This window comes from Nuphar pumila, chromosome 1 (assembly GCF_984573655.1).
Source record: "Nuphar pumila chromosome 1, dmNupPumi1.hap1.1, whole genome shotgun sequence".
Taxonomy (NCBI): domain Eukaryota; kingdom Viridiplantae; phylum Streptophyta; class Magnoliopsida; order Nymphaeales; family Nymphaeaceae; genus Nuphar; species Nuphar pumila.
In genome coordinates, this window is record NC_143249.1 from 52,404,559 (window position 1) to 52,423,968 (window position 19,410).

At 41.0% G+C, this 19,410-nt stretch overlaps 1 protein-coding gene across 2 annotated transcripts in view; it reads right to left on the reverse strand.

Annotated features, from left to right (window-relative positions):
- Window positions 1-19,410, reverse strand: part of PA200 (proteasome activating protein 200) — a 187,599-nt gene that overhangs the window by 103,976 nt on the left and 64,213 nt on the right. For both annotated transcript variants that reach the window (XM_089998177.1, XM_089998185.1), the window contains exons 5-15: window positions 10,595-10,696; window positions 10,349-10,514; window positions 2,363-2,479; window positions 2,147-2,214; window positions 1,947-2,048; window positions 1,566-1,782; window positions 1,092-1,331; window positions 881-1,008; window positions 624-741; window positions 285-497; window positions 64-213 (exon numbers count right to left, since the gene is read on the reverse strand). In XM_089998177.1, the coding sequence (XP_089854303.1) occupies window positions 64-213; window positions 285-497; window positions 624-741; window positions 881-1,008; window positions 1,092-1,331; window positions 1,566-1,782; window positions 1,947-2,048; window positions 2,147-2,214; window positions 2,363-2,479; window positions 10,349-10,514; window positions 10,595-10,696 (1,621 nt within the window). The remainder of the gene's footprint in view (window positions 1-63; window positions 214-284; window positions 498-623; window positions 742-880; window positions 1,009-1,091; window positions 1,332-1,565; window positions 1,783-1,946; window positions 2,049-2,146; window positions 2,215-2,362; window positions 2,480-10,348; window positions 10,515-10,594; window positions 10,697-19,410) is intronic.

A 19,410-nucleotide genomic window follows, 5' to 3' on the forward strand; every position in this document is an offset into this window, starting at 1 on the left:
TTAAATAGAATACATTGAATCTAGAGTAAAAATAGATCGTTAGGCTCAAAGAAGCTCATTAACCTTCCAAGATGGTGCATTGAATGCTGATCTAATAGTTTCTTTGAGTTGTTCCTTGCATTGAAGCAACACGGGACCTCCATAGCTAATTGCAACAGCCAATATTTTCAGCTGGTACTCAACTGCTGCTTCAAGGGCTGGAGGTAGTGTTGCCTGAAATAGTATGGAAAATGAACAGATTAAACAGAAGAAAAGACAAAAGGCAACATTTGTATTTAGGAGACCTTGGTCGAAAACAGCTCGCTGGATCCTCCTCCAAAACCTGTCACAGGGGTTCCTTGCAGAGAGGCGAAAATGGATGTCAAGAGTGGATCAATAAGATGAACAGCTGCTGCTTCTGGGTTTGAATGAATAGTAGCGCAGCAAAGAAGCCCAACCTCTGCAACAGCTCCAGGAAGAATATTTGTTCTGACAAACTTGGAGATTTTTTTCAATGCCTGAAAAATGGCAAATAAGGGAAAAGAAAACACCATTGAAATCCACAGCAGCGGCTATGCAAGAACAATTCTTAAAGTTTAATAGCAGGAAATTATAAGAAAAACAAATAGAAAAGTCTACCAGACCTGTTTGTGTAGAGGTTTTGACAATCTGCCCAGCAATATTTCCAACATACAGAAATAGTATGGCCCATCATCAACAAGAAATGTTCCTGAAGACGATGACATGTGGATCCCCTCATTTCTGCAATAATCAGAAGATAAAGACCAACTTATCAGAGCAAAAAGTAATGGAAGCAAACACAGAACATAATAAAAAAACCATACAGTAGCATCTAAATGGTAATATCTGCAATCATGTCCCATAGATGCCATTTACTCACACACTGCTGCTTGGCTCCAAATGCAGAAGCATAGAAAAAAGGCGACACAGGAACTCATCAAGCCACTCAGAGAAATTGATGTTTGGTAGAAAAGCACCCACATTTTCATCATCATCAATAACAGCCAACTGCAACAAGATGAGAATCAGGATGGAGCAAGGAGATATCGCCAAGAGTATAGCATCTACACATACCGTATTTTGATGCTTACATTGGAAAATATTGAGCCAATAAGTTGCATGGTTGCCAAAGTCTTAGGAGGATCATTTGCATCCATTCCAAGCAAGGCATTGGATAAACATATTGCTACAAGGTCACCATAAGCACGAGGAGAACTGTCATTAATACCATCTGTTACAGATGATGAAGCCGAAATCATAGATAAAAACAGTGCACGACCAACAAAGGCAACAGCTGTCACTGCAGTCTTCAGTTGATGTGTGGCTGTGAGCTGACGAATCACAAAAAGATACTACTTTCAGAACTTTGGATACATGTAGGACTGAGAGAACATGGAGAAAACAAGGCAATGCATCCCTTATTATTTCCGCATAGAGCAAAACTTAAAAAAATTTAAAAAGATCTAAGCAATGATATGAAAGGAGATGGAATGGTTGCAGAAAAGGTAGAGAAAGCACAACACAAGGGTAATGGTGAAATGATTACTTAAGCATCAAATACTCACAGTCTCCAATGCCAAATGGAATCGAGAGATCATAGATGGAAGCACCAAAGAAGGCTCTATATATGACAAAGTGGAACTTGCAGCAGCAGCACTTTCAGCAAGGGATTCATTCTTGCTATACTGAGCACGATCTACAAACTGCAGCACAACCTTGACAAAAGCAGTTCTTTCCAATTTCCCAAGAAATAATTCAGAATTTTCACCTTTCGCCAGGTTCCTGTATGAATATGTTCTGGTAAGAAAGAAAGCAATACCTGGCAAATAATATACAAAAGCATGGAAGATATGATCTAATAAAATCGCTAACCACAATGACAGGAAAAACATAGATAACATGACGCACATACGAGCTAGGACAATAAGAGGAAAGAAGTTTCATACTGCTGCTCATGTAGTAGCCGTTTCTTGAAGGTGATCATTAGATAACGTAGGAAACGTTCTAACGAGTATGTCCAGCGACCACCATTAGAGGGATGGTAGAATCTAAGGAAAACAAAAATTTAGTCATTGAGATGCAAACAAGCAGTCACTAACAATAAATAATTGCAGCCAACAAATGATTGCATATTGTATGGACATACTGTTCCAAGAGATTTGCCAATTTTCCAAAATACTCTTGAGCAGAGCCACCAGGCTTTAAAAGATAGACCTGCATGGCATGCATGTCACAAATAATTCATAGAACTAAAGTAAAATATTTAAAACCTAACTGCACAATATCCATGCAGGATCTAACTGAGCTACATGCATATCAAGAAGGATATGTACAAGAAAACAAAAACAGAGGTTTCCCTTACAATGGATTTTGCAACAGCCTTAATAGGGTTGGACACTTTGTTAAAAAATAAGAACCTCGTATTCCTCGGTGCATCAAGGGAGAATGGGTACACTCCATTTCCATTTGCTACAGGAACCTAGCTCAGCAATACAGCAGGTTAACAAGACAAGGAAAAGAAAAGTAGAAAGAAAAAAGGACATCAGTGTAGCACATAATTGATAGTAACTAAAAAAGATAAACATGTCCTAATGATAACAAAAATAACTTTTGGGACATGTTTGCTTCAGCCCACCACATCTGATTTGGAACCATATGAATCGGAATCACGAGGTAGATGTGATTCCAATTCTGACAGCAAATGAGAAATGAAATCTCATTTACAAAAGAAATGAGTCTTTTTCTCATGCCCTATTCTCTCACATTTGCTTTGACGTGAGAGAATGGAGCTGGATGAGAATCATTCTCTGGGAGTTAAACAAATGTACCCTTGATCTTGTTTAAAATAAAATAAGAAAAGTCTAATTACAAGCTACATCCAATAAGGCATCAGCCAAAACTAATAAAAATACATTTAATTAGGGATCAACCAGAACTTCAACTGTCAAAATAGCAGGACTAATTCTATGTAACTAAAGAGACCCGGCCACTCCACCCAGAGGTCATAATGTGTATTCCCAACCACTTGCTCTTACAAGAAATGATTATTTTTTTTGGTGCCCCTCCAAGAAGAGAGTTTCTGTCAGTATTAATGATTTCACATATATCTTTTGCATGGTCAGGAATATTTGAATAAGCCATTGATGAAAGTGAAAGCCAGAAATTGCCAGCTCACATGATTACTAGTGTATGAGGTGGCATGAGTAGTGCAAACTTGACAAGATTACATAAGCATAGATTGGTGGAATAAGTAAGAAACTTTAATATCTGATTCACATCAAAGCATCCGGAGATTCACATATATTCGCAACACTGCACTTGTGTAAATCGAATGGAATTTAAATACACCATTTAACTTGCTAACATTTTGACATGCAGGGACTCCATTTAATAATGAAATCAAGGACTCTAAATAAAATTACTGTTACATTGTAAAAACGGAAGTCTCTTTCACTTGAAATTAACAGAATAGACAAAACATTATGTGCATCTCCTCTTCTACACAGAAACCTATCACCACCACCACATGTACACCACCTTCCCCCATCCCTCCCCCCTCAAATTCAGATTGCCACAGTCTTGCACCCTGCTAAGTCCTTATATTTTGTTGATAACAAGAGTCAAAAGAAAAGGGAAAAAGGAAAATAAAGAAATGGAGAAGGAAAAGAGTATCAAAAAAACTAATCTAGTATAAATGCTAAACAAATGTAACCCACCCTATGCACTAAAGAATGTTATATTACATGCTTCCATAAGTGAATACACTAAGATTGGTCTAAGACAATTCTGACTAGATAAAAATCAGATCCAAATCTAGCAAGTGAGACATGACTCTAGTCAGAAACAGCCCTGGTCTTTATGTTTCCGTTCCCGAACTAATCCAACTGTATAAGGTGTGTATATGAGTGGAGCAAAAGTCCAAAAGTATATCCATGTGAAACGGGAAACATGATATATATATAGTGTGTGTGTGTATGAATGGAGCAAAGGTACAAATATTAACAATATGTGTAATAATCGGAAAAAAAAATTATGTTTGGATCCGGGCCGGATCCGGACCCAGATCCGACCCGGTTAAACAAGTCAGTTGCGTGCTTTTAAAAGCACGCAACGACGAAGGGGGGAGGTTCTGGAAACCTCCTTCCCCCTCTCGTCTCTCGGTCTCTCTCGTCTCCTTCCTCTGCGTTGCCGACCCGCCACCACTTGCGACCTCCCTCCGACGCCGACGATGCCGCCGCCGGCGACCACCAGGTACGCACCTCCCCCTCTTTCGTTCGCCACTCTCCCCCTTCTCTCTGCTCCCTCTGTCACGGCAGAGGAGGGGTTCGGCCCCCTCCTCTCTGCTCCCTCTGTCACGGCAGGGGAGGGGCCGAGCCCCTCCTCCCTGCCTCCTGTTACGGCACAGGAGGGGCTCGCCCCCCCCCCCCCCTCCTCTCTGTTCCTTTTGATCGGCCGGGGAGGGGCTGAGCCCCCTCCCTGCCCTTTTGTTTGGCAGGGGAGGGGCTGAGCCCCCTCCTTGCTCCTATCACGGCATAGGAGGGGCTGAACCCCCTCCCTGCTTCGTGTTATGACAGGGGAGGGGATGAGCCCCCTCCCTGCTCTTTGTGTTGACAGAGGAGGGGGCCGAGCCCCTCCTCCCTGCGTCTTTTGACAGCAGGGGAGGGTCAACCCCTCCCTGCTCCTTTTGACAGTAGGGGAGGGTCGACCCCTCCCTGCTCCCTTTTGACAGCAGGGGAGGGTCGACCCCTCCCTACTCCCTTTGACAGCAGGGGAGGGTCGAACCCTCCCTGCTTCCTCTTTTGGTCAGGGGAGGGGTCAATCCCCCTCCCTGTGCCGTCGTCGTTTAGGGGAGGGGTCGAGCCCCCTCCTTGTGCCTTTTCTCTCTTTAGGCAGAGGCATCGCCCCTGCCTCTGTTGTTCTTCGGCAGGCAGGGGCAAGGCCCCCTGCCTCCCTCTTTGTATGTCGTCTGGCAGGGGCGAAGCCCCCTGCCTCCCCTTCGTTGTTGACAGGCAGGGGCTCTGCCCTTGCCTCTCTTCTACTTTGTCAGGCAGGGGCGCAACCCCCTGCCTCCTCGGAGTCCGCTGACAGCAAGTCAACAGGGGCTCGCAGCCCCTGCTTCTGCTTCTTGTGCTTATAGCAGGTGCGCATGAGCACGATGTCCCTGCCTCTGCTTCCTTACGTCAGGACGGCGATAGTGCCCCTGACTTCCTATTTTGGTATTGCTTGCTAAGATCGTTACTTTTGCAGCTCGTAAGACGGATCCCGCTCGTGCTTCGCGACTCGAGCCGCCAATCGCGTACATCCGCGGACGACAGCAAGCTTGCAACTCTCAAAGGTAGAGGAAGATTACACAGAAGACTTGGACAATTGAATTTAGTTCAATTAACTAAAAAGGACAATCAAATAAATATATATGCATATATATATCATATATATTTATATGAGTACGTATGTAACTCAAGAACGCGGTTTCGCGATCCTTGTCCTTTACTTTGCCATCGTGCATCACGCAAAGGTTCTGCGTTTCACTCCTGCTTACGGTCTTTACTTTGTCGTTGCACTCCTGCTTACGGTCTTTACTTTGCCGTTGCGTGTTGTGCAGGGGGTTTGCGTTGCACCTCTGCTTACCGCCTTTACTTTGCCGTCGCGCTTTGCGCCTAGGCTCTTGCCTTTGCATAGGTGTTGGTATTGCCTTGCTATTGCAGATGACGTGCAGGTTCTTGATCTTTGCGTATGTCTTAAAGACATCCTCGTGGAGGATACAAGGGGCATTTACCCCTCTCCCTCTTGCGACAAGAGTTCAGTCGGGAGCGAGCGGCACATCCTCGTCTAAGGAGAGGGATACCTCGCAAGGATCCTGGCTCTTCGTGTGTGCAGTCCTACAGAATCGACTTGAGCTTTCAGGGAGCTGCGCAAAAGCATCGAAGACTGCTCCAAATCAAAGCATATGGAAGGATGTGATTGGCTGGTTCTGCTCGCCTTTTTAGCATATCTCGGGTGATCCCGAATTGGGGGTTCAAGCGAACTTCTTAGCGGGTGTTCTGTTGAGAAACCTGTATCCCGTCTATCGAGGCCGGTATCGAGTCATGCGAGACATGTAGATACCCCGATAGCGGATGTGATTCGAGATAATCACATGCATAATGTTGGCACAAGGTACTGCTGTTTCAAAAGATAAAGTAAAGTAGATAAACTTTACATCTTTGTGAAACAGTCCTGTTGAGGCTTCTATTGAGGAGCTATACCCCCTTCATCATAGAGTACTTGTAGTCGTGCACGACACGTCTAGTACTGCGATGATCGGATGAGACGGTCGTGCGACCTCGAACAACGCTAAATGCAAAATATTGTAATCACATAAATGGCCTCACATTCGCCTTCACAGGCAAGATGCTCGAGTGGTTTAAATACCACAGCATAGAATGGGTCGTTAGTTAAGCAACCCCTAACGTACTTATTCGCTTTTTTGTGTCTGTCAAGGGAGAGGACAGAGCGGTACAAACTCCAATGGACAGGTTGTTAACAACCACCCTACGGGCAACGATCCGGCCTCCCCAGTCATTGGAGTTAGGAGAAAGGGGCTACATTTGTTAACTCAACACTTCTACAGAAGTTGGATGCGTCTGTGGCATAGCCTCCTTTGGGGAATCCTCTCTCGGCTAAAGCCGTCCCTTTGGAGCGAACTCAACTAGCTATTCGGTTTATTGAAAATACATAGAATAACAGACGCCCGAACTAGTCTCAGTTGGTTCTACGTTTTGCCTGCGAGTGCCCGCAGGTTCGTAATTATCGAAACATAAGGTCTGTTCACACTGGTCGTTGAGTCGTGAGCTTCGCTTGCACTACTGTTTCACTTGCACTACGGATTCGCTTGCACTACTGCTTCGCTTGCACTACTAATCGCTTGCTTGCTCGATAGTTCAGTATGCTACTCGTTGAACTGTGCACGTCTGTCAAGGCGTTACTCTAGTTGGTTAAACTGCTTACGCAGTTCTTTGCGGAGTAATAAGGAGCTTCTCATACTGGTTAAATACTTATAATAATAGCATTATGCCAGTTGCTATATATTAGCATGTGACTTGCTTTATTCCTTGGTCGAACTGTTTGGTGCTTATTGTAGCGTAGCACTTGTTGGCTTGCATCTCTTATGATTGATGTTATTGCATACAGCTCGTAATCTACGAACTGGTGGCAACTAGGATTGATGTGGCCGCTTGTCTTATAAGCTGCTTACATATTGTGATATATCTGTTGTCGTATGATTACTTATGAATGGCTTGTGATGTAATGGTTTATGCCTTACGATTAATTTAATTACTTGTTCATGGACTGAGCCATTTTATGGTAATTATATGTTTTACGAGCATTGTTATGAGTGCTTGTCTTATTCAGTTGTTTTGTTTGGCTGACGGGTAGAGTTAGTTACTCTTCGCCCATAGAATCAACTGAATTGCCATATTTGCACGTTCTCATGTGTCGTTTACACATGCTTTGAGGGCCTATTTGAGGATTGCAATATTCCTTGTGGCAATAACACGATGCGTAGGATATTATGCTTCTATATGAAGTGATACGATGCACATTGCTTATATGCATGCTTGTGCCCATATTGTGGCTACCGACCTCGAGGCGGTCAATGGTTTAGAGCAGTCGATTATTGATGCATGCATCACTGAGTGGGGTGTCTGTCGAGCACCTGATCTCCAAAGGATTATCTGCGAGGGCGTTTATGATCAAGACCAGGTACCCGGCCAGAGTGGTAGATTCCCTGTGAGGATGTACACTGTCCACGAACGGGTAGCCGCAAAGACGGTGAACTCCTGTGAGGAAGTGTATGGTCCAAGACCAGGTATACCATCTAGGGCGGATTTCCTTCTGAGGTTATACATGTCCCAGACCAGGTGATCCGGGCATTGATCTTGTTGTTTGTATTAGTGGCTATCGACCCTGAGAGCGGTCATTTGGGTGGATGCGTGTATCGCAATGATTTTCATTGGATATGGCACTTGTTAGGGACTGATCTCCCAAAGGTTTCGCTGTGAGGTTATACATTTCCCAGATCAGGTGACCCGGCTAGAGTGGGAGATCTCTGTGAGGATGTACACTGTCCACGAACGGGTAGCCGCAAAGACGATGAACTCCTATGAGGAAGTGTAGGGTCCAAGATCAGGTATACCCTCTAGGGCGGTAATTCCTTGTCCGGTCGTATATCTCTCGGACCGAACGATCCGAAGTGAATCTTGTGTTTTCGCTTACCATAAAAAGTTATGATGAGCTGTGACGATCTTCTGAGATTGTTTGTGATAGCCAACTATGAATTCATAGTTTCGGCTTTCTGTTTTAGCATGATTACATGCATGACTCAGATGTGAAAATCAGATCGTTAGTGATTTGAGTTAGTGATCATGTTTTGGACCTTCTACGGAAGGGTGAGCTTCTCTGAGGAAGTATGACGCCTTAGTGCGTCATAACCGGTGACGGTTAGCCGCGTAAGACTTTGAGAGATGAGGATAGATTAAGGTCGTTCAGGACAAAGCGTTGGTTAGAAGTAGGGAGTGACAAGCTATGTCCTGGTGGTGATTAAATGCAGAAACCTCGTTCTAGGAACGAGGACAAGCTTGTTGCGTAGTAGTTCACGGCTTATGATCAAATTGATCGTATGTTGTGTTGGTCAGTTGCATTGCTTACTTGCTTTGAACTGCTTACTTGCGTTGAACTGCTTATTGTTTGTACTAGTTACGCATTTGCATTGCTTACTCGCTTGCACTACTTACTCGCTCGCACACCTTTCGCTTGTACTGCTTACGTGTTTACATTATTCACCTGCTTGCATTGCTTACCTGTTTAACTGCATATCTGCTTTAAACTGCGTAACCTACTGAATTAAATGTACTTAATTCAGTTCCTTGTAGTCTCTCTTGTGCACCTACTAGTTTTTCGCGAAACTAACCCATTCTATGGGTACAGGTGATGATTAGGTACACTACAGGCGATGGCGCGATAGCAAGATGGCTTCAAGACTTCTTCTTCCTGCTCTTAGCTCGCGTCCTGGACGCTTGGGTTTGTATCGGATTTCCCTTAGGATATCCGAATCTTGTGAATTTTGGTTCTTTTAGCTAACGTGCCCAAAGTTGTCAGCTTGCCTTATGATTTATCAACGAAAAATCTTCCGCTGATTTCATAATCAAACTTTGAAGGAAAGAGATATTTCTAGTCTCTTGCCTGTTTTTCTGAAAAGGTTCGCAAGTTTGAAATTTGGGGCGTTACAATATGAATGAAACTTACACAAACTTTACTTCTTAAATAACATTATGATAACTAATAAGAATTAATAATTTATTTTTAATAAAATATATTATTACATTTACTACAACTATAGAGGAAAATGAGAAAGAAACTTATGGCAAACATGTTTCCTATGAGGGATATGATTTTCCCATGTGATGTTAAACAGATTTCTCAGTCAATACGAAAGGAGTTTTTTATGCAATTTTAGAAGTTTCCTACACGTTCCAAAAAATCTAGGTTTCCGGTTTCGGAAATGGTATCCCAGGAAATGAGTTTCCCACATGGGTAGAGTTTCCAGTAACCCTGCCCAAGACCCATCACGTTAAAATGACAAAAAGACTATCATGGAGAATTAAGTGATATGTACACAAAATGAACAACTCCACTTTCGTTCAACAGATCTCTGAAGTTTAAAAAGAGAAGCACAAAAAGGTTTCTAAGGTCAACAGATTTCCTCAAATAGCAAACCCATCCGTAATAGAATGCATTGCAGCCAAACCCATGTGAGTAACCTCTAACATACAATCCCATCACCTTAACAGAATGCCTCTACACTCAAAAGAAGCAACAATAAGGAAATAATCCTTGAACACAGTTACCTTCCTTACATGAATCTAACACTTGGTAGTCAGCCTCTGAAATTGCTCCATTAACAAGCTTGGGACTATTTTGCATCTAATGATTTATTCAAACCTATGGTGATAATTAGCAGGAAAGCTTCATCAACAGTAAAATTTTAAACCAATTGGAAAGAGAAACTATTCCTTTGCAGTACTCTTAAGGTAAAAACAGCTGCAGTTAAGTAGAAGCAGAAAACAATCTTGAAATGAAAAGGTAATAACTTTACATAGAATTTTGGACAAGATGTTGATATGATGGAACTAGACCAAAACATTGTCAAGATCAGTACACTTTACTAGGGGGAAAAAATGAGTTTTCAGTATGTTGTGAATGCTGACTGTTCTAAATAAAGCATGACAGCTGCTTAAAGGACTAAACTGTAGCTCCATCAGAAAAATTACCGTAAGAACTATTCTAACAATAAATTCACCACACATACCTCGAACATATTCAGGTAATGTGTAAAAAGTATTGGTAAGAAACCCTCCCAATCAATTGTACTGTAATTCTTGATGCAGCGGGCAACAAGAGCAGCCCATTGAAGATCCCAAAACTGGCAATTTGGTACCGAAGCCCAGAGATCCAAACAGGTCTTAACAAAATGGCTGCCATCAAAAGCACACTTCTCAATCCATGAATTATGAATCAAAATAAGTTCCACTAACCATAAGACGTTATTGCTTACTTTGAAAAGTAACCTTGGTTTTCTGAGTTTGTTGGCAAGAAAAGGTTGACAAAACCTGAGCCCTCAAAGGATGAGTTATGCCATGGATTTTCAAGAAAAGGTCTGCAGATAATTACTCTTGTTAAGTAATGGGAAACAACTATAGTGATCATGTCATTAAGAGCTAGAAATAACATCAAACAAGCAGATATAAATCTAAAATCAAAGAAATACACACAAAAATGCATGCATGCATGCATTGATACATGTGTACACACATATACATATATATGCTCTCTCATGCATTTATACATGTGTACATACATATATATGCTCTCTCTCTCTCTCTCTCTCTCTCTCTCTCTCTCTCTCTCTCTCTCTCTCTCTCTCTCTGAGGTGCACATATGTATGTACAGGAAAGCATGTACGCATAAATACATATATGATATATGTATGTTATGCACATTACATATACATATATACAGTTATACATCCATATGTACATCACACATATAGTGCATATGTGCATATATGCATACATGTACACACATACATATATACCGTATAGTGGTTGAATTGCCTCTTTTTCATCAGTTCCCATGCTATTTAGTTTCAATAATAACCATCAATCTCATCCTTGTTCAGTCACACCGTCGTGTCAAACTTGTGCTTTCCAGCTTGGTCCTCTTAAAAGACCAAATAACTACATTTGTTCATTTGTTCTTGTGAATGATCCATAGTCGAATTCATGTCGGTTAAGGGAGAGAGACATAGAAATCTATGTGTCTTCAAAGAAGCTCTAGTGAAGATACCACATTCTATGTCCCAAGTTCTACATTCTGATGTTCAGAGTCATCATAGTGGTTTTAGTAAAGCTAATAAATTACCTTTCAATAAAATAAATGAGCTTATTTTCTGTTTCATATTGTTGATTCTGATGTCTAGAGGCCTGCTTCTTGTTCTACTCTTTCAAATTCAAAGTATTAAGTGACCTTTTTTTTATGATTATTCTCATTATGTATGGATCTCCTTCTTGAAGCAAAAGTCAGATGTTCTTGATGAATTTAAAAACTTTAAACTTATGTTGAGAACTAATTTGGTGCATTCATTAAGAATCTTTGAAGTGATGCAACAGGTGAATATACCTCCCTTGCCTTTAAAAAAAAATCTCCTAAATAGTGGAAACAACCATGAGATTTCTTGCCCACATACATCACAACAGAATGGTGTGTTTGGGACACAACATAAGCATATAGTGGAGACTGCTCTTACTCTTGTATATGCTAGTGGATTGAGAATCATATGGTTAGAAGCATTTAATGTCTGTGATTCTAATTAATTGTATGCCTTCAATTAGAACGTGACTAGGAGTCAAACCAATAAAAGACAAAATAAGTGAATGCCATTTAAGATGGTTTGGATATGTTCCTCTCACGGCTCATGTGAGAAAGGTTAACATGGTACAAGTAGGACTAAGAAAAGAGGAAGACCACTGAAGACTTGGATGGAGGGCAGTTAGAGGTGACATGAAGAATTGTAAAGTGACTTAAGTTATAGATATAGATAGGCAAGAATGGAGAAATAGGACTTGCAAAGCCGACCCTATGTAGTTGGGATAAGGCTTTTTGATGATGATGATGAGTGGTTGCAGTTGTTATGTGTATATAAACAGTTCTATGCATGATAAATTGTCACCACATATTAAAATGTGCAGATTTGTAGGCTACAATGATCACCATAAAGGGTATCATTGATATAGCCCAAGGTTAAAGTATGTCCTGATTTCTCGATGTGGCTTTTTATAAGAATAAGTTAAGGCAGAAAAGCATGATAAAGGAGAATCTTATGATTGAACATTGCACTACAACAGTTACACATTGGACAGCATATATGAACCTAGTACTGAATGCAGTCAACGAGAGGCGCAGAAGAGCGGCTTGCTTAATTATAGTGGTTCATTTATGAATGTTGTAGAAGATGAAATGGATATCCCTATTGAGACTTGATGTGTTATGGATCTAGATCCAGATTCATAATTGGATCCAGATCCACATCCCATGCAACGCCACCAGCATAGAAGGGGACAAGAGGAAAAGAGGAGAAAGGGAGAGAGGCTACAGCAATCCAAAACGTCAATCAACCTTGATGTGTGGGATTTTTTCTCTTATTATAATGAATAGTAATTGATTTCATTAAAGTACAGCATTACCGCTACCTCTAATGTACAACACAATATATGAACAAGGGTAAAGAAGGAACGTAAAATGCAATAAAAATAATGCCTTTCATGAAGGGATGTGGATTTGGATCCAGTTATGAATCTGGATCTAGATCCATAGGACATCGCGTCTCAATAGTCCCTACACAGGAATCACATGCAGCTGAAAGTGATAGGCATTAAGCAGCACAATTAAAAGCGTATGATGTTAAAATAGCATATATATATATCTAGTATTTGTTTTGATAGTCAGGGGCAGTTTTTTCACTTGTAATAGAAACTTTTCATTAGGAACAGTTTTTTTTATTTTCTTATTTTTAATCATTTTATCTTTATTGTTGAGAATAGGTGGTTTTAAGTGAAGTCTTTTTATATATTAGAGGCTATTTGAAATTTTGATTTTATAGTAGGCTTAAATGTAACTACTCTTTTCAGCCTCTCTCTATTTAACATAGAGAGAGGCCCTAATAATGAGTTAACAGGTTCTATTATTTGCAGTCGTCTCTCTCTCTCTCTCTCTCTCTCTCTCTCTCTCTCTCTCTCTCTCTCTCTCTCTCTCTCTCTACCTAGGGTTCGGTGTACTTCATCTCTTCCGCAACATGGTATCAGAGCCTACGATCTCAGGAGCGTGATCTACACCAGAAGCGTGACCTACATCAGGAGCGTGATCTGCAACAATCTCGAACCAGGTGTGGATTAAATTTTTTTTAGATCTGATAACAGATCTGGGCCAGATCTGTCATCAGATCTAATGACCATCGTGGGAGTGTATCTTCAGGTCTGGCAGCCGTAACCCCCTTCTCTTGATCGAGATCTGCTGATATTTTCTGGATTTGGCAGCTGATAACAATGTTTACCTTCCATGTTGTCGTGATTGTCATGATTGTCGTGATTGCAGTGATTCTTCATGCTGTCATTAATTTCTTTACTGTCGTGATTGCAACTGCTGGCGTGACTTCAACATCTATCGTGATTGCAGCATCTATCGTTATTGGGTTTTTTTTCATGATGTCGTGATTAGTTAATCAGTTCATGCTGTCAGTTCATGCTGTCGTGATTAGTGGAAACAGCAAGTTGGTTTTATCCGTTGTGATGAAAATTATCAGTTTTTTGGTCGAGGGAGTCTGTGTGGAGGATAGATGTTGGTCGTCGATTCTGGCTGATGCGTGATTGTCTCATATGTGTGTGCAGTTGTTCAATATTCATGTGTGTGGGCTGATGTCCACTACTGTAGCAGAAATTGCAGGCTTGATTCCCTGCTGTGCTGGGAAAATACTCTTCTTGTGGCCTGTTGTTCCTTATTGTCGATGTTTTTTTTGTAACAGCTGCTGGGTTGTTGTGTGAGTGTAACACACGTTATTGAAATATGTCCTTGCTGAAACAGGAGTATATTTTTAGTATGGCTGAAACTTCAAAATGTGATTCCAAAATGGAACATATTGGGGAGTATAAGGCTTTTGCCAACCCCTTCTCGTATGGCTCTTCCGTAAGGTTGAATGAAACCAACTATACCAGGTGGTCCAGAACTTTTATGATGTCGATATCTGGACATCGTTGAAAACATATTTTGTTGGAAGGCGAACCCACTGAGAAATTGGGAGAATATGTTACTTGGGATGAAGATAATGACATAGTTATGTCATGGATCATGAATAGTGTCGAACCTCATATTGCAGATGGATTGATCTACTATAATACCGCCAAACTGATGTGGGACAATCTTCGTGATACATACTCACAAGAAACGAATGTGAGTCGTATCCTGCAAGTCGAACAGGAAATATATAATTTGCAACAGGGAGATCAGACCTTGGCCCAGTACTATGCCTCTGTCAAAGCTGTGTTTGAAAGACTTAATGCTCACAGGCCTCTTTGTTGCTCGAAGCAAAAGGATCATCAAGAACAAACCATGGTTGCTCGTTTTCTTACAGGTTTTTCTTCAGATTTTTCTGTTGCAAAAGTTCAAATGTTGACTGGATCAGATGTTCTCACTCTTGCTGATGCTTACAATCGTCTGAGTAGACTTGCGATCTCTCTACCACAATCTCAGCCTGTGACTCAGTCATCTGCTCTTGTTGTCCCATCTAGTTATGGGCGTGGAAATATTCAGAATATCAGAGGACGAGGACGTGGACGTGGTATGGGAGGCAGAGGAAAGCTTCAATGTACATTCTGTGGAAAATCTGGACATTTAGAAGATCGTTGTTGGGATAAGCATGGTCGGCCAATCTCTTCTTCATCAAAGTCATATATTCCAAAAGCAAATGTTACTACTATCGAGGCAACAAATGTACAAGAGAATATCGCTGCAAATGAAAGTAGTATCACCCTTAGTCGTGCGGAATATGATGAGCTGATAGCTCTTCGACCTTTGAGTTCCACCCCTCCTGTAGCTGGTGTTGCCTATTCAACCGGACATCATCTTCATCCGACTGATAGTAAGTGGGTTATTGACTCTAGTGCATCCAGACATTTGTGTGGAAATTCACGTGTTTTTTCATATCTAAAGGATATTAAGGCTCAGCTTGGAGTCTCATTAGCCGATGGGAGCTCCTCCCCGGTTGTTGGTCAGGGAAATATTTCTGTATCCTCCTCATTACAGTTGAAAAATGCTCTTCATGCTCCAAACTTTCCTCAAAGTTTACTCTATGTTAGTTGCCTTATAAAAGAACAAAACTGTAGAGTAATATTTGATCCAATGGGTTGTCATTTTCAGGATTTGCTGACGGGGAAGAAGATTGGTGGAGGCTATGAAAAAAATGGAATTTACTACCTACATCATCCAATGGGTACTGTTCATGCTGCAGTGGAACATTCATTCAGTCCTGTTCAGTGGCATCGTCGTCTTGGTCATCCTTCATTGTCAAAGCTTCGGTCGGTCTTTCCTCAGATTCCTTCCACCACATCATTTCAGTGTGAAGCATGTCAGTGGGGCAAGCATCATCGACGTTCGTTCCCTTCGAGTCAGAGTCAGTCTAGTAATAAAGTTTTTGAACTTCTTCATGCAGATGTATGGGGTCCTAGTAAGATTCCTACTAGGACTCAGTGTAGTTATTATCTTGTTATTGTTGATGATTTCTCTAAGTTATCATGGGTATTTTTAATAAAAGAACGATCTGAGGTTTCATCTTGAAATAAAAACTCAGTTTGAATCTATTGTCAAGATTGTTCGCACTGATAATGCTCTCGAGTTTAAATCAAAAGGTCTGTTACAATTTTACCAAGATCATGGCATCCAACCCCAAACTTCCTGCGCCTATTTATCTCAACAAAATGGGGTGGCTGAGCGAAAACATCGGCACCTCCTTGATGTTGCCAGGACCATTATGATTCAATCCAATGTTCCTGTGTTATACTGGGGTGATGAGATTACTACTGCTTGCTATCTGATCAACTGCATGCCTTCGTCTTCTGTGGGTGATCAAATTCCATTACATATCCTAAAACCTAACGCCCCACTTTTTTCTTTCTCACCAAAAATATTTGGATGTGTTTGTTTTGCACACAAACTTGGCCCTGACCGTGATAAATTAGCCGCTCAAGCTACAAAATGCATATTTATCGGTTATCCAAAAAATCAAAAGGGTTATCGATGTTATGATCCTATTTCTCGCCGCGAGTATGTCAGTACGGATGTATCTTTCCTGGAATCCTCTCCATATTACTCTAGTTCCGGTTCCCCGCTGCAGGTTGATCCAGCAGAGTCGTTTCCATTACCTATACCTCCTTTTCCTTTGGAATATGTGCCCTCATTACCGAACCAAACTTCATCCTCTTCTAGATTTAATAATCCTCCATTGGTATATGTGCATAGAGCTCCACTTCCGCAAGAGCCTTCATCTTCTTCTTCTCCTGAGGTAAGTTCTACTGACACTGTTGATCTTCAGGATGATGATAACAGGCCTATTGCTCTACGAAATGGGACAAGACAATGTACCTTAATTCCATATCTCATTTTGTCTCCGATGCCAGAATTGGAAATCAGATGAAGTCTTTTATTTCAGCCTTATCTGCTGAAACTATTCCTCTGAACTATCAACAGGCAGAGCTTGATAATCGCTGGAAGCTGGCTATGCAAGAAGAAATGGATGCTTTAGTATCTCAGCATACATGGGATCTAGTTGATTCCCTAGCAGATGCTGACATTGTTGGATGTAAATGGGTACATACAATAAAGTACAAATCTGATGGTTCTATTGAAAGGTACAAGGCAAGATTAGTAGCGAAAGGATATACTCAGACATATGGTATTGATTTCTTTGAAACTTTTTTTCCTGTTGCAGGGATGGGTACCATTCGTCTTGTTCTCTCAGTAGTTGTTCAGCTTGGTTGGAGCTTGTGTCAGTTAGATGTGAAGAATGTCTTTCTATATGGGGATCTATCTGAGACCGTTTACATGCACCAACCTCCTGGTTTCGGGGTTGAGGGGGAGTGTCAGAAGGTGTGTAGATTGAGAAAGGCGATTTATGGCTTGAAACAGAGTCCTCGAGCATGGTTTCAAAAATTGTTTGAAGTGATGTCATGCTTTGGCTTTAACAGGTCAGCAGCAGATCATACACTAGTTATTAAGAAAACTAGCTCTGGAATAGTTGTTATGGTGGTATATGTTGATGACATCATTCTTATAGGAGATGATGTGAAAGCTATTGAAGTCACAAAGGCTCATCTCCAAAAACACTTTGTTACAAAAGACCTTGGTTCACTCAGGTATTTTCTGGGATAGAAGTTGCCAGGAGCCGTGAAGGGATGGTTTTGTCTCAACGGAAGTATGTTCTTGACTTATTAAAGGAAACGGGAATGTTGGGAGCTAAACCAGCAAATATTCCCATGGACCATAAAGTTCAGTTGTTTGAAGAAGGGTCAAAACCGGTTGATAACAAAAGCTATCGCTCCCTAGTAGGGAAGCTACTGTATGTAACTGTGACTAGGCCGGATATTGCTTTAGCAGTAAGCAAAGTTAGTCAGTTTATGGACAAACCAACTGAGGTACACTGGAATACAGCTAATATGATTCTCAGATACCTAAAATCTTCTCCTGGAAAGGGGTTATTGTTCAGAAAAGGTAGAAATCTGGAGATAGTGGCCTATTCTGATGCTGACTATGCAGGATCTGTAGTGGATAGAAAATCTACCACAGGATTCTGTGTGTTTCTGGGAGACAACTTGATCTCTTGGAGAAGTAAGAAACAAAATGTTGTTTCTAGGTCAAGTGCAGAATCGGAATATCGGGCTATGGCCCAAATAGCTGCTGAATTGATATGGGTTCGTACTATTCTTAATGATCTTCAGGTGAAAGTTTCTTCTCCCATGACCATGATGTGTGATAATAAAGCGGCAACATATATAGCGAACAATCTTGTATTTTATGAGAGAACAAAGCACATTGAGGTTGATTGCCACTATGTAAGAGATATGGTTCAAGTTGGTCATATCACTACCAAATACCTAAAGTCTGAAGACCAAGTTGCAGATATGTTTACAAAACCTCTTGCTAGACCAAATTTCTCAAAATGTTGTGACAAGCTGAGCATGATTGATATCTATGCTCCAGCTTGAAGGGGAGTGTTGAGAATAGGTGGTTTTAAGTGAAGTCTTTTTATATATTAGAGGCTATTTGAAATTTTGATTTTATAGTAGGCTTAAATGTAACTACTCTTTTCAGCCTCTCTCTATTTAACATAGAGAGAGGCCCTAATAACGAGTTAACAGGTTCTATTATTTGCAGTCGTCTCTCTCTCTCGTCTCTCTCTCTCCTTTTCTCTCTCTCTCCCTCTCTCTCTCTCTCTACCTAGGGTTTGGTGTACTTCATCTCTTCCGTAACATTTATTAAATAGAGCATGGACTCTATGGTCATTTAACCATAGAGTCGTTGGGGGAGGTCATAAATATGACAGTTGAGAGTATTGGGAGCTCCCCAATGGCCTCTCTATTGTATGTGTGTATATATAGGGGTGTTTGTCCCCCTTTGTTTCTTAATGCTTTTTCTTAAGCATTTGATCAATAAAGTTATATTTTGTCATAGCCATTGTTGGCTTTTGTATTTTCCTATAGTGGAGTTGCATATGCGTACCACATGTTTATGACCTTGTAAGCCCTTAAAGGCTATTGTTTTTTATGTCTACATACTTCTTTACATGGTATTAGAGCTTGCATGCACTTGGTCTTGCGGAGAGTGACCATAAGGTATTTGTGTTCGTGAAAAAGCATCCAAAAGTGTTCATGTGTTTGTGGTGCTTGTAAGTGGACATATTTTTCTACACTTCTCTTTTTCTCCCTCATTCAAAATGGAGCATAAAATTGATCTCTCCTTCAAACTCAATGGCACCAACTACATGATGTGGGCATCCACTATAGAAAATAACCTCAAAGGAAAGAAACTTTGTAGATATGTGATGGACACTATCCCGAGCATCAACTCTAGAAGGAGAGGCTCGATCTAAGGATATTGAAGAACATCAATCAAAATTAAAAGATTGTGAGAGTAACTATGATAAGATTCTTGCATGGTTTATGAATAACATTGAAATAAAAATTTGTGTTAATATTGCTAAATTTAGAAAGGAAAATGAAGCTTGGTTGTTCATGAAAGCAGTGTTTTAAAACTCGCCGAGTCAACTCG